Source organism: Crinia signifera, chromosome 1 (assembly GCF_055691185.1).
Source record: "Crinia signifera chromosome 1, ASM5569118v1, whole genome shotgun sequence".
Classification (NCBI taxonomy): Eukaryota; Metazoa; Chordata; class Amphibia; order Anura; family Myobatrachidae; genus Crinia; species Crinia signifera.
This window is the reverse complement of record NC_139217.1, coordinates 444,297,559-444,312,464: the sequence shown is the minus strand read 5'-3', so window position 1 is coordinate 444,312,464 and position 14,906 is coordinate 444,297,559. Positions and strand designations below refer to the sequence as shown.

General features: G+C 45.4%; 1 protein-coding gene and 1 long non-coding RNA gene across 2 annotated transcripts in view; one reads left to right on the top strand and one right to left on the bottom strand.

Moving 5' to 3' along the window:
- HCN1 (hyperpolarization activated cyclic nucleotide gated potassium channel 1) overlaps positions 1-2,350 on the bottom strand; it is a 436,596-nt gene extending 434,246 nt beyond the window's left edge. Inside the window, exon 1 of the mRNA XM_083153907.1 lies at positions 1,859-2,350. Coding sequence (XP_083010033.1) covers positions 1,859-2,202 — 344 coding nt within the window. The 5' untranslated portion in view covers positions 2,203-2,350. The remainder of the gene's footprint in view (positions 1-1,858) is intronic.
- On the top strand, positions 1,697-14,675 carry LOC146020649 (uncharacterized). Its single transcript, XR_014450825.1, has 3 exons — positions 1,697-1,849; positions 13,412-13,485; positions 14,532-14,675. It is a non-coding gene; the product is annotated as an uncharacterized LOC146020649 (long non-coding RNA).
- The last annotated feature ends 231 nt before the right edge of the window (positions 14,676-14,906 follow it).

The window sequence follows — 14,906 nt, the reverse complement described above, 5'->3', positions numbered from 1 at the left end:
TTGACTTTTTATTTAGTAAATGCTGTGCAATGTAGTCTTCTGAGTAGATTTTGTACAGTGTTGCTTCTCAATAGTAAATAACATGAGATGCTTATGCCCGTGAAGTGGGCGATTACACAACCTACAACTAGTACAGCTATTGGTACCGTAAAGTAGGACTCTGCAAACCATTCTCAACACAAAATGATTACATCTAGTTTGATAAATGCTACACAACAGCAATAAAAGTAGCAAAAAAAGAACTGGAAATGTACAAATTAATATTTAAGCCTTATTTAAAAACAAACAGTCATATGTTTTGCTTTGTGATAGACAATAATGTTCTTGTTTCCTATAACAACTACTAATACAAATATGCACATTTTCTGTTTTGTTAACCATAAACCTTTTGCAGCCTTAAATCCTAGAACATGCATTGTGTACAATACTGCAGGCCTGTCTGGCAGCAGCACTTCTTAAACAGTTAGTACAGCACTGCTAGAACTACTACACCGCTCCTGAGCTGTACAAACTATTCATTGCAGTGACTTAACAGCTGAGTCCCCTTTCAGCACCTTGGACAGTTACATGGATCCTTGTACTACAGTAGTACCACAGCACAATCAGCAGACTTTTTATTTATATCAATCACATCTTATACTTTTGTTCACACACAGGGCTCTACCCAAACACTATGAACAAGTAAAACAAATCACACAAGATTGAGGGCCTTGTCCAAAGGTCCTAAAGATCTACCCATCTAATCCAGGCAAGCTACACTTTGACAGGGATCAAATAATGTTATAAGATGTAATGGGACTGTTTATATGTTTATATAGACCAGGGGAACCTTTGGCTCTCCAGATGTTGTTGAACTACACATCCCAGCATGCCCTGCAACAGTTTTAGCATGGCTAAATAGCAAAACTGTAGCAGGGCATGCTGGGATGTGCAGTTCAACAACAGCTGGAGGGCCGAAGGGTCCCCATCCATGATATATCCTGTATGTGCAAGCTAAATCTATCTATCTATACACACACACACACACACACCTATCTTTAAAAACAATTTCAACTACTAGTAGTAAAATATAATGAGGCATTTTGCTAGTACCACAGATTCACACTGAACATTTAAACATACTCCATACGATGTATGCACAAAAGCACTTCAGCCATCCTCAGTCATGGAATGGACAAGTCAGTGCTGAGAGGGGGAGTTATCCCTGTGCATGTATGTGATATTACTGACATTAGAACAATACACACTGTGGGAATAGGTATAGCATTTCTGTGTGAAGCCTACACACAAGCATGGTCTAATTTCAAGGTCATAGTCCCAAGGAGTCTATAAATCACTCCCTGCAGATATAGGTCGTCTGTAAAAGTGATATTTTATATTTTGGCTTGTACTAAGGACTTGGGTGCTTTATCCACCCGCCCACCTCTCCACCCTCACCTGCCAGCCTGCCCTCCTCTGTACTGTACATTCTAATGAGTAGAATGTTGGCACATTTAAATGTGATACATTACATTAGAGCGTTGGCAAATAACAAAGTCTACTTTATCCCCTATGCATGCATAATGAGATACAGTACATAGGGTGGACATGTATTCCAGTTATATGGCTGTGCTACATGTCTGCATGCCAGACTGAAGTTCAGATAAAGTTGCTGCAGTACTGAGTTTACAACAGATGGTTAGGGGCTGGCCACACACATGCACTGTCACACACACATACACACAGTCACACACACACACACAGGGACAATGCAACAGCTTGGCCAGCATGCCCATACAAAGTCACTGCCCAGTAATTGCTGTGGCATCTGCCACTCAGAAGCAGCCATGCACAGTAGGGATCACTGGAGGTAGGTTACCTGAAATCACTGTAGGGATGTATGATCCAAACGCCTGCAGTTTTAACCCTTTCCTGCTCTTTCTCCACTGCCTTTTGGCTGCCAAACATGCGGAGGGAGAATTTATTGACCCCCGGCTGTAATAGAGAGCTGAACTGCCTCTGCATGAACCCATAGGGGCGGCTGGGGCCCTCCGCGTCTTCAAAGCCCACCACGGGGTCCTCACCGTCCGTTTTGAAGCAGACGGAGTTGCCATGCTCCTTGACGCTGGCACTGCTGGCAGTCAGACTTTTCTCTGCTTTCCCCTGCAAGACGTTGTTGCCCTCGTCCTTGCTGTTAGACGATGAGTTCAATTTGCTTTCCATGCTTGAGGGGGAGCGGGGTGCAGCCAGGAGGAATGGGGGGGAAGTATGTAGAGAAGCAGCAGACTGGGCTCAGTGGTCTTCCACCTCTCCTGCTCTCATCTGATGCCCTTCAGGAGCTCAGCCCTATCTCCTCTGCAGCTGCTGCTGCTACTGGAGAGAGAGCCCAGGCTGGCAGCGCTCTATGCTGCCCCCTGCCGGCACATGCTGCTCACTGCATGCTCTTCTAGGCTTTACCATATACCTGGTGACATTGAGCTCAGTCCTTGAAAATACAATGCTGCTGCTGTGATCGATGACGGCGGGTCCCAAAATTTGAGCATCATGGACCCTTTTATGTTTAAAGGGGAAAAAAATATGAATAAAAAAAAATAGATAGAATAACTGGGTTATTGGCATCTTATTGATCATGTTACATTATTACTAATTTCTTTTAGTGTCATCAATTGTTATAGAAGTAAATTTAACAACATAATAGTGTTGGAGGTGAAGGGAGAGAATGATAAAACCGGGACCTCTAGCCCAAAGTTCACTGTGAAAGGGAAACCCCAGGCAATTGCTAAATAAATCAATATAATTGCTTTTTTTTCTTGCATTGTTGTTGGTGATCAATTTGTCAGGTGTCCTAGTTTATATTGGCTGCTGCCTTATTGGGATCCTAATGCTTATTATTGCAGAGGCTGGCCTTAGTTGCAGATGCTACTGTAGTGCATATATATATATATATATATATATATATATATATATATATATATATATATATATATTAATTCCATACTGTATGTCTGCAAAAAAAAAAAATGTTTAAACTACATACTGCTGCATACACATAACAGTAATGCAACATGTTGCTGTGGGGGAACTACAAGTGTCAGCATACCCAGCCAGTTTCCTAAGCACCATTTACTTTATTAACATGATTACTTTTATTATTATTCATTATTTATTATTATTCGATTATTGTTCTTTATTATTCTATTTTTTATTTTTTTTATTCTTTTTTTTTATTAATATTAGTTTTCTTTAATAATTATTTATTTATTATTCTTTATATATTATGTAGTATCATTGCTATGCAGAAGCGAGGCCGATCACCTACCGCATAGCCTTATTTAACAGGCAACGTAAGTGAGACATTATTCTCTTTCATTGTACGCAACAGCGCACGTACATCAGCGCTGAACCGGTTCTCTGCACAACGTGAGCGATCCACACACTGCGCAATGCAGATCCCCTGTGTGCAATAGCACCGCCTGGTATTTCCAACATACATGAATCTGTCTGAGTCATTTTAGGTTCCAGTGCTCTCTCATCCCCCATCCCCCCCTTCAGGATGACAGCAGAATTTATTAGTAGCAGCCTGGATTCTCTCTCTCTTTGCCTGTGCTTAGCAGGGCTGCAATTAGCAGCGAGATTGCCTTCATTTACCTGGCATTACAGGCAGCTGGGGTGTTGCAAAGGTCTGAACACCAAGGTCAACCATAGGGACCAGCTGCAGACTGCATTAACAGTTAAATGCATGCAGGAAAGCCGGTGTCTGTTCGTGCATTGATGTGCTGCATGCATTAAGCGGCTTATATAGCAATCACAGGTTAATGAGTGGCAGCTGAAAGCCACACAGGCTAATAGAGGATTTTTTCTGTTGCATAAAAGGGTCATTTTCAATGCAGTCCTTTTGCATTTGCTTCTAACAGCCTTGATGTAGCAACAGTAGGTAGTGGACGAATAGTAAAATACATTACACTGGCAGCTGGTAATGCAACACACCCTCCTATTGGCTGCAGGTTTATTAGCTGGTGCTGCTAAATACTGTGCAGTATAAAATGTATTAGAGGGTTTATACAGCTCAGTACAAGCATTTAGCCTGTGGTGTGAGGGAATATCACTGTGTCCTAGCTATAGCCTGCAGGTGTCCAGCTACAGTACTGTATGTGTGCAGTGTGGTCATGCTCTGTACAGACTCAGTGTTACTGCCTGCTGCTGCTGCTGCTTTTGTACCTGCTGGGACACTTCTCTGATTCACCTTGTCACATCCCACTGCTTAGCTGTATTATACATGCCAATCACAGCGCTGCCAGCCTATTACTGTCTGCAAGCTGGAGAGGTGTGAGAGGCCAGCTGTGATTGGTTATCAGTTGGGGTATGTGATTGTGTGAGGACTGGAATGCTTTTGCAGTGTCAGAGTGTTACTTGTTACGTGTGTGTGTGTGTGTGTTTGCGAAGACTGAAAAGGGTTAAACCAAACACATTTTGTCTGCGGCTGGGTGGTGGTTTCAGATGCAGATATTAATACAGTCCAGTTATTGTCAGGGATGTGCTGGGGGAAAGAAAAAACATTCAGATGAATGGATTTGCGGCTCAGCACATGTTTAGGGCTAAGGATTAGTCATTAAATTGATATCAGAAATTCACCAAATGTATAATCTATGAATAAAACCGGGGACAGCGAACGCTTTCTGATGGCGTGGATTGGGTCGGGAAGTGCTGGGAATGCTGACATTATGGGCACATGTCCAACAATCATTTCTAAATGTAAAGTGAGGCAGATATTTTGTGTGATAACTTATAAAATGATGCTAGCCTGCACATGTGATGTGGTAATTCTGACGGCTTACAATAGGATTTATACAGTGACTGTTTGACTATATCGAACAATACAAAACGCAACATTTACACAAGCATATTACACTTATACCCCTTTCACATCGCACTTTTAAAACGGTAAATTGCCGTTTTTTTCCCTTTTTAAAACGTTTAAGCCTGCACTGTGAATGCACCACAGTTGATTTACCGTTTAAAGTTAACTGGCATTTCGAACCGTGTAAAAAGCAGAGTCCTACACGGTTCCTTGCCGTTTTTTGTGCAATGTGAATGTGTACAATGCTATGCATTCACAGTGCAGGCTTAAACGTTTTAAAAAGGGAAAAAAAGGCAATTTACCGTTTTAAAAGTGCGATGTAAAAGGGGTATAAACCGGTATTTAAAACGGTAATCTGCGGCAATGTAAAGGCTCTGACCCGTTTTAATTACCGTTTTAAAATACCGGTTTTTAAAACGTGTCGGCAATGTGAAAGTGGTATTAGATACTTAATGTGCTGCTAATCCCTACTGTGAATATATAAACAGAGCTGAGGTCATGGGTTCGATTCCCACCATGGCCCTATATCTTCTCCCCGTGATTGCGTGGGTTTCCTCCCACAATCCAAAAATATACTGTTAGGTTAATTGGCTCCCATCGAACAAGAACCTAAAGCTGGGTACACATATATACAATTGTCGGGCTGTTCTTCCGTTCTGGGTCGGACAGCCGTTCAATTGTATAGGTGTGTACGCTGTCCCGTACGAGCGATAAACGGCAAAAAACTGTCTTGACCGTCCATACTCGGTCGGTCGATGGTTCTTTGCAGTTTAATTTTCATCCGACAGGACGGCCTCATATCGGAACAAAAGTGCAGTATGTACGCACGTTCGATCGATATGCTGCCGTCCTTGCGACTATACTGACAAAGCTGGAACGCCCATGTGGGCGTTCCATAGTTGCATAATCTCTCCTACAGATACAGTTACAATATAATAAGTACATTGCATTCAGAACGCACACATGAATAAATCATGTGTGACTACCGCAAACTGACTAGTCGCATACCCGGCTTTATAGAAGTTTGGTGCTCCGTGTGTGTCACATTATGTAATGCATATTGAAATATTAGCAACTGTGCCTTGTATTATCCTTAGCCATTTTAAGGGCTATTGTCTGTCTGCTTGTGCAGCTCAAATGTAACTGCGGGACCAGACCGGCATTTCTATACTGAAGTTTAGTAGACGCGTACCCCGTCACTTTTGTTTAGGTTCTGTACTCACGCCTCTTTGTTTTGGTATGCCCTTAACCCAGCCCATTATGATAATTTTGTTCATATATATCGTGTCAAAAGCCCAAATCGAGAGAGTGTGTACGGTGGTATAATCTTTTTCTTGCGACTGTTTGGACGGGAGTACATCGGACGTCGCAAGTAAAATTGTACAGGTGTGTACGCACGTGATCGGCTGTTGTTTGTGGACGGTCCGACGGGAGTACAGTCGGCCAAACGGTTAAAAGAGACATGGATTGTATATATGTGTACCCAGCTTTAGAAAGTCTGTTGGTGTGTGTGTGTGTATAGATGTGTAGTGGGGAATATAGATTGTAAGCTCCACTGGGGCAGGGACTGATGTGAGTGTTATTTATTTATTTATTTATTTATTTACAGTTACTTATATAGCGCAGCATATTCCGTTGCACTTTACAATTGGAAACAACAGTGATTAAACAAACTGGGTAGATACAAACCGACATGGAGGTAGGAGGGCCCTGCTCACAAGCTTACAATCTAGAATATTTTGTGTACAGCGGTTCCTCTCATTTCCAGTCTGTTATGAACATCTCACACCTCACAATATTGTTTTTAGGCCAAAAGGTTGCACTAAGGTAGCTGGATGACTATGATAAGCGACACAAGTGGGCAGCACAAACACTGGACTGATATGGCACACTTAATAGCACCCCTGGACTGATACAGCACACTTAGCATCACCCCTGGACTAATACAGTACACTTGGCAGCACCCCATGAATTATACAGCAGACTTGGCTCACCCCAGGAATTATACGTCACACTAAGCATCATCCCTGGACTCATACAGCACACTTAGCAGCACCCCATGTATTATACAGCAGACTTTGCAGCAACCCATGAATTATATGACACACTTCACTCACCCCAGGAATTAGGTGTCATACATGCGGGCACCTCTGACCTGATATAGCACACATGGAATTATACGGCACAGATGGCGGCACCCCTGGACTGATACAGCACACATGGCGGCAGACATGGAATTATACAGCAGACATGGCGACATTCCTGCAGTAGAAAAACTTTTATTCTTTTAATTAAAAATAAGAGCAGCACACCTGGAATTATACGGCAGACTTAGCAACACCCCATGAATTATACAGCACTCTTGACTCACCCCTGGACTGATACAGCACATTTAACAGCCCTTGCAGTAAAAATAAAACAGCTTTTTTTTTTCTTTTCATTAAAAAAAGGGCAGCTCCCTTCCCCCTCCATCCCTCCCGGGTAGCAGCAGCAGCACACTTCTACAACATGTGCTGTGCTGACAGCAGGCTCAGCATGAGTGTCACACTGACAGCGTGAGAGGTCATGCTGAGCCTACTGTCAGCACAGCACATGCTGTAGGTGTGTGCTGCTGCTAAGATTACAGTTTTTAGAGTTTTCTTTCACCCTCCTCTAAACAATTTAGGGGTGTGGCGTAAGTGTGGGAGGTGCCCACACCTCCCACACTTAGGCCACGCCCCAAAAATTTTACCTGGACCCGCCATTCCTCTCGGCTGCCCTGCTGATACAGGACACATGGGGGCACCCCTGGAATTATACGGCACACATGCGGGCACCCCTGGACTGATACGGGACACATAGAGGCACCCATGGAATTATACGGTACACATGCGGGCACCCCTGGATTTATATGGGACACATGGGGGCACCCATGGAATTATATGGCACACATACGGGCACCCCTGGACTGATATGGACACATGGAGGCACCCATGGAATTATACGGCACACATGCGGGTACCCCTGGACTTATATGGGACACATGGGGGCACCCATGGAATTATACGGCACACATGCGGGCACCCCTGGATTTATACGGGACACATGGGGACACCCATGGAATTATATGGCACACATGCGGGCACCCCTGGACTGATATGGGACACATGTGGGCACCCCTGGACTGATATGGGACACATGGGGCACCCATAGAATTATGCGGCACACATGCGGGCACCCATGGACTGATACGGGACACATGTGGGCATCCCTGGACTGATATGGGACACATGCGGGCACCCCTGGACTGATACAGCACAATTAACAGCCCTTGCCATAAAATATAAAAAATGAGAAAACACCCTTTTTTTCTTTTAATAAAATAGGGGGGGCACTGATACGGGACACTGGGCAGCACAGCTGGACTGATGTGGGACACTGGGCAGCACAGCTGGACTGATGTGGGACACTGGGCAGCACAGCTGGACTGATATGGGACACTGGGCAGCACAGATGGACTTCTACAAAAATGTAAAATAAAAAATCTTCTTTCTTCCTTAGTTGTTCCCCACAGCAGTTCCATATAGCAGCCCCCCTTAGTAGTGCCCACATAATAGCACCCTTAGTAATGCCCCCTTAATAGTGGTACCTTCAGTAGTTCCCCCTTAGTATAGTTTCCATCACAGTAGTTGCCCCTTAGTAGTTTTACCCTTGCCACTCAGTAGTTCCCCCTTAGGAGATGTATCCTGGCCGCTCAGTAGTTCCCCCTTACTGTCTGTACCCTTTCATTTTCCCCATCCAGCAGCCCCCATTAAGTTATGCATCCTGTTAGTTCCCTTTTGTTTGTCGTCCCCCCCCCCCTGTAGCCCCATAGCTTTCCCCTCTGCTGTTTGTCCCCCCCTGCAGCCCCCATAGTGTGTCCCCCTCCTGCTGCAGGCAGCACGCTTTCCCCTCTGCTGTTTTTCCCCCTTCAGCCCCCATAGTGTCCCCCTCCTGCTGCAGACAGCACGGACACATCCGTGCTGTCTGACTTTCACACACAGACTGAAGATGGTGCCAGAAGCCAGGACTTATATAGAGATCCTGTCTCGCGAGAATCCGACGCGGGATGATGACGTTTTGGCCTCATTTTCGACCCGGATTATCGGCGGGATTGACGCGAACGGCTCGAGAGCCCTTTTTGTATTTAGCTGGGCCCTCCTATTGTTGGGGGGTCGTCTGATACGCCCGGTCGTCTTATACGCCTGCAAATACGGTACATGTGTACTCTATCCTACCATGTACCTTTGCTGTAAGTGTGTTCACATACAATAAACCAATTCCCATACATTATCACCAATATTTAGGGGATTAGTCAGAGGCCTATAGCAGAAGGTGGTTAACCGGAAGTATCCCTTATTAAAATGTTGTATACCTATTCAAGTTAAAAACAAACCCACAACATCAATTTACACCCATACCTTTACATGACCATATACCATTAAACCATGTAAGTGTTATCAAATATACATTAGGAGTAAATAAACCACAGACACATTTGTACGGTAAATTACATCGTTACTCAAATATTTGAAAAATAGGCTCCTTTTACTGGGCAAACATTTAGCATGTAAAAAAAAAAAAACAATTTGCAAGTGCTCATTAACATGTATACTCATTTGTTATATAATTACTCATTTTTTGGATGCCTGAGCACGTGCACATCCCCCCTTTGCACCTGACCCCAGACCAGCCCTGGTCCTAACACTCCAACATGGGGGTTAAGTGGGTGAGCCACTCACTGGTGTACTGGAGACACTACTAACAGTAGATGTAGCTGCCCCTAATAAATTCAGCTCCATATGATTGATTTGACCCTGCATATTTATTTGTTTATTTATTTACAGTTTCTTATATAGCGCAGCAGATTCTGTTGCGCTTTACAATAGTAAATCCATTAAGGCATTGGTCTGTGCAGTTATAGCTTGATTTTGCCCTTGATCAGTTTCACTAAGGGTGGCAATATGACTATTGTGTTCCCGTAGGACCTGAGTAATTTCAGACAAACGCGTGTCCAGGGTGGTAGCCATCCTGACTTGTGTGCCCACAGCAACACGGACACTGGTGGTCAATTTTTTTACATGTTGAAACAAGTTTCTAATGTAGCCTTGAATATTGTCAATTTGATGTCTTTGCGTGGACATGAATTCAATTTGCTTACTTTTAAATGTATGCAATGAGTGAGCAATCTGTTCAGGGGTAGATGCAGTGGCGAGCGGACGCGGATACCTTCACAGTTATACGCGTCCCCTCGCGGGCTTCACAGGTGTCCGTGGCGAAAAGCGGACACCTGTGAAGCCCGCGAGGGGACGCGTTTACCTGTGAAGGTATCCGCGTCCCCTCGCGGGGCTCGCTGCGCTCGCCACGCTTCGGGCCTCGGTGGCTCGCTGCGCTCGCCACACTATTCTATTCTCAACTCCACGCCGACGTGGATAGTAGGGCATGAAAAGGTCGGAGGACGCGTACCGCCGCCCCTCGCGGGCTCGCTGCGCTCGCCACGCTTCGGGTTCACATTGATCGTGGGGTGGCGTTAACAATTGTGGGGGCCATTTCAGAGTTCACGGTCACTATTAGGGCTCTGTGGCCCATTTAACATTGATTCCTATGGCCAAATCGCGGGCATTGAGGCATTTAACATTAAAATCGCGGTCAATCACCGTTTTTAACATTGATCCCTATGGGAAAATCGCGGTCATCGCGGGCACCCGTTTTTAATATACCCGCGATTTACCCGCGATGCCCGCGATTTTTTACCCCCGACGCCCGCGATTCCAATCGCGGGCGCCCTTCTAGGTAAAGAGTACCGTATTTTTCTTTTCCCTAAACCCTACAATTGTTCTCATATGAACAGAAACACATACCTCCCAACTCTGAGGCTAATTGAAGCAGGACCTACTGTAGGCGCGCGCCCAAAATTAGGGGGTGTGGCTAGCCAAAAAGGGGGCATGGCCTATACTCGCATCTTCCCGTGAGGCCACGCCCCCATTTTGATGCTGTGAGCCTCTGGCCGTTCCCCCAGCCCCTCTGGCTGCGGGAATAGACGCATGCTCACAGCATCTATTGAAAGGGGGGACTCCCAATAGCCCTTCCCACTGCGGTACACTGCTGGCCCCGGTTGGGACACAGGAACGTCCCCGAAAACCGGGACGTTCCCGTGGGAAACGGGACTGTTGGGAGGTATGGATACACCTCTGAGTATGTCCACTTTGTTTTGCGTGCAGACACATAGGAACTTATTCTGGTTGACTCGCAAGGCTGCAAATTATATTGCCTTGCGAGTCCACCAAATGCCGCCCCCACTGCCACCTGCCCGCCCCCCCCTCGCACACTGAGATCCCCCTCAGGCAGGCCAATGGATGTTTTGCATAAACATCCATTCGCAGCTTGCATGTGGGGACAAAATCATTCGATGGTTGCCGACCATCGAATGATTTTGCAAGCGCTCGCAGATCTGAGAAATCTCTGTGGTGTCTCACTTCTGCGGGCGCCCTGTGTGGGAAGTGGAGGAGCAGCTGGCACCCGCTGATGTCAGCTGCCCCCCCCCCCCCCGCGCACCCACGTCATCGGAGAATTACCATGAGGACACCCAGCATTTTCATAGGGACGCCCCATGAAATGCTGGGCGTTCCCATGGGCACATCCCCCGACCTGCCGCCCCACGCCCCCCCTGCCCGCACTGTTGGCCACTTGCACACAATGGCTGCACATGCGCATAGATGACTATGGGCATGCGCAGTCGCAAAAAAAGTTTGCACAGGGGTCAGAATAACCCCTATAGTTACTGTCCAATAAGATAGTCTTCTCCCTTCCCATTGTGACCAGGCCACTGCACTGTGGCCATTATTCTGGTTCACTCGCAAAGGCAAATTCCTTCTCAAATGGACAAAACCATGCTGCACTGATGGGGCAGATGTAACATTTGCAGAGAGAGAGATAGATTTGGGTGGGGTTTTACTTTAAAGTGAGATCTATATCATACCTCCCAACTGTCCCGCGGGAACGTTCTGGTTTTTGGGGATGTTCCCCCATCCCTCCCGGGGCCGGCAGTGCCCCGTGGCGGTGTGGGGGGGGGGCAGTTGGGATTCCCCCCTGCAATCCGGTGAATAAACACTGCGTGCATGCGCACAGCGTCTATTCCCGCAGCAGAGAGGCTGGGGTCTGTCCAGCAGCTTACAGAGCCACTGGTCAGGCCCCCAGAGCAATGAAAATGGGGCATGGCCTCGCGAGAATACTGCAAATTTTAGGCCACGCCCCCTTGTCAGGATTGTTTTCCGGGTGCACGCCTTTGGTGCGCCTGGCTGCCACTCCTTCGTGGTGACAAAAGTTGGGAGGTATGTATATTGCACGCCGCGCTCCACATGCGTTCCACCTGTATGATTAGCGTGTTTTACACTCTGCAATGTTACTAATAGTAATAATTTATCCACTAGACCCTGGATTACCATCCGTTTTTCTATGCCCTTTAATGTGTGGTGTATTTGATTACAGGGTGCATTAGTTTGATGAAGATAAGTTTAGATTGCACTCAGGGGAAGTGATGTCACTATTTGGCACCATATAAGTCTGCACAGGCTCTAAACCACTCATTCACTAAGGTGGATTCAAGCTGCATGCACACTCCTTTAGGACATTATTGTAAGTTTAACTTAGCACTTTTTATGATCTTAATCCTATGGATCCCCCTTCCATTGGGCTTGCATACTTTATTAAGGCTGGGATATTCATCCCAAGAAAATTGTATATATTTTTTTCAATTTTTTCTATGTTAAATACATTTTCTGTATGCTTATTTAGGCCTTGTATGTTGTATCTAGGCTGGGTCATCCATCCCAAGTTAATATTTGTTCTATGTCAGATACATTTTCTGTATGCTCTTTTAAGTCAAAAATCAGCCAATTTTTCCATGTTAGGAAATTCATATGTATGCTTCTTTTAGCTAAAACTGAACTATTTGTTATTAGCAGTGGCGTAACTATAGCACCGCAGCCCCCGCGGTCGCGGGGGGGCGCTGTGCATATGGGGGCGCTGGGGGGGCTGCGGTGCTATAGTAATCCCCCCGCCCCCCATCCCCCGCATGCTTACCTGTCCGCGCGTCCCGGCTCCCCTCCTGGCTTCAATCAATGCTATGGAGACGGACCACGATAAAATGGCCGCCCCATAAAGCAGACTGTTCTCTGAAACTGTCTGCGGTATGGGGGCGGCCATTTTATCGTGGTCCGTCTGTATAGAATTTATTGAAGCCAGGAGGGGAGTCGGGACGCGCGGACAGCGACAGGTAAGCATGCGGCAATGGGGGGAGGGGGCACGGGGGGCCGGACGGGCAGGGAGGGGGGGCGCCCCCCCATTAACGGCGGGGGGGCACCCCAAACAAAGCTACACCGCTGGTTATTAGATTTGTGTGGGTCTCATTCCGCTGAGCCTAACATCTGTAGTTGATGGAGAGAATTCACGCTCTTTTGGTATGTAATTGAAGTAGTTTTAAGTAAGATATCATTGTATCCATAATGATAATTAATGTAACATTCAGATACTTATCATGTGTTAATTTATGTGTAGATACTATCGGACATTGCCTGTTTGGTTATCAGATATGAAATTCTGAAATTCTTTCTTGACTCGGATTTGCATAGGTATGTGTTCCAATTATTTTCTCTTTCTGGACAACCACTCCTTCTTTTTTATGGGCGATCCCATCTGATCTTGGCGTACAATTGGTTTCTTAGGGCAGTATTCAATGAGAAAGTTCTCCGTGCATGGAGAGCGTTTTATTTCGCTCTCTATGCACTCTCCGTGTTTTAGCGGAGATTCTCCCTGTTCCGGAGCCTCCTGCTCCCACTATTTAATGTATTTAAGACTCGCCGCCACTCGCGGCGAGTCTTAACCCCTGCAGCGGACGAGCATCCGCGGCAGGGAGCTTTCAGGGAGCCGGGGATCGGAAGCAGCCAGAGAGATTAAAGTCTCCCTGGCTGCTCCAGAGGAATGTGGAGGGGAGGTGGGCTCCCCTGGACCCAGGCAGCACAGGCTGCCCCCCCCTATAGCCAGCAGGGGACCCAGTATTCACTGCACCCGATCGTGCATATTAACGATCGGGTGCAGTGAATATATGAATATCTAATGAGCGGCTTGAGCGCTCCGGCCCCCTGCTGGCTGCACTGTGTAAAAAAAAAAAAAAAAAAATTTAAAAAAAAATTTTTTTTTAAATTAAATATATATTCATGTGCTATAAGCACATGAATAAAAATAACATGCCCCTTCACAGAAAAAAACCCTGATTTTTTTACACCAAAATTAAAAAAAAAAACCTTTTAGTTTAAAAGTTCACATTCCAGATCTCCATCAAAAGATGGAGAATTTCTACACGGAGAGAGACGGAGAAAATCACTTAGAAAGACGGAGAATATTTCACATTGAATAGGGTTGCTCGCTTTTGGAGAGCAAAATGCTCCGTCCAAGGCGAACAAAGCACAAATTCTCCATAAAACACTGAGAATTTTTCTCGTTGAATACTGCCCTTAGAGGTTACACTCACAATTGTAGTCTCTCCTCTGTCATTTCTTCTCCTCCATCCCCAAAACCTGTTCTTCATTCTGTATATATATGAGCGTATTGCTTTACATCTGGAACGTTTTCCGTATTTTAATATTGTCACTTATGTGTATCACACTATGATTCACAGCTTTATCAATTGCTGAGTTTCTCCTGATGAAGTTGCCCCTGATGAAGTCATGAGAATGACGAAAGGCGTTGGGATTTCCACTATCAACCCATCAGAGTTGTGCATTTTTGTGATTTATATTTGAGCTATACATCTATCCACATGAAACTGTGTATTTGTACAATTATTTGTATATTTGTTACACCCGGATAGGGTTTTTATGCAAAATTATATTGTTGTATTAAATAAAAAAAATTGTTGTATTAAATAAAAAATTTTACTATAATTGTTGTTACTCTAGCGCCTTCTGAAACCCCCTTTATTCTCTCATTTCTATTTCCTGGATCCTATCTAATAGAGGATCCCTCAGAGGTGCTGCTTCCTTAAATTCTGAGC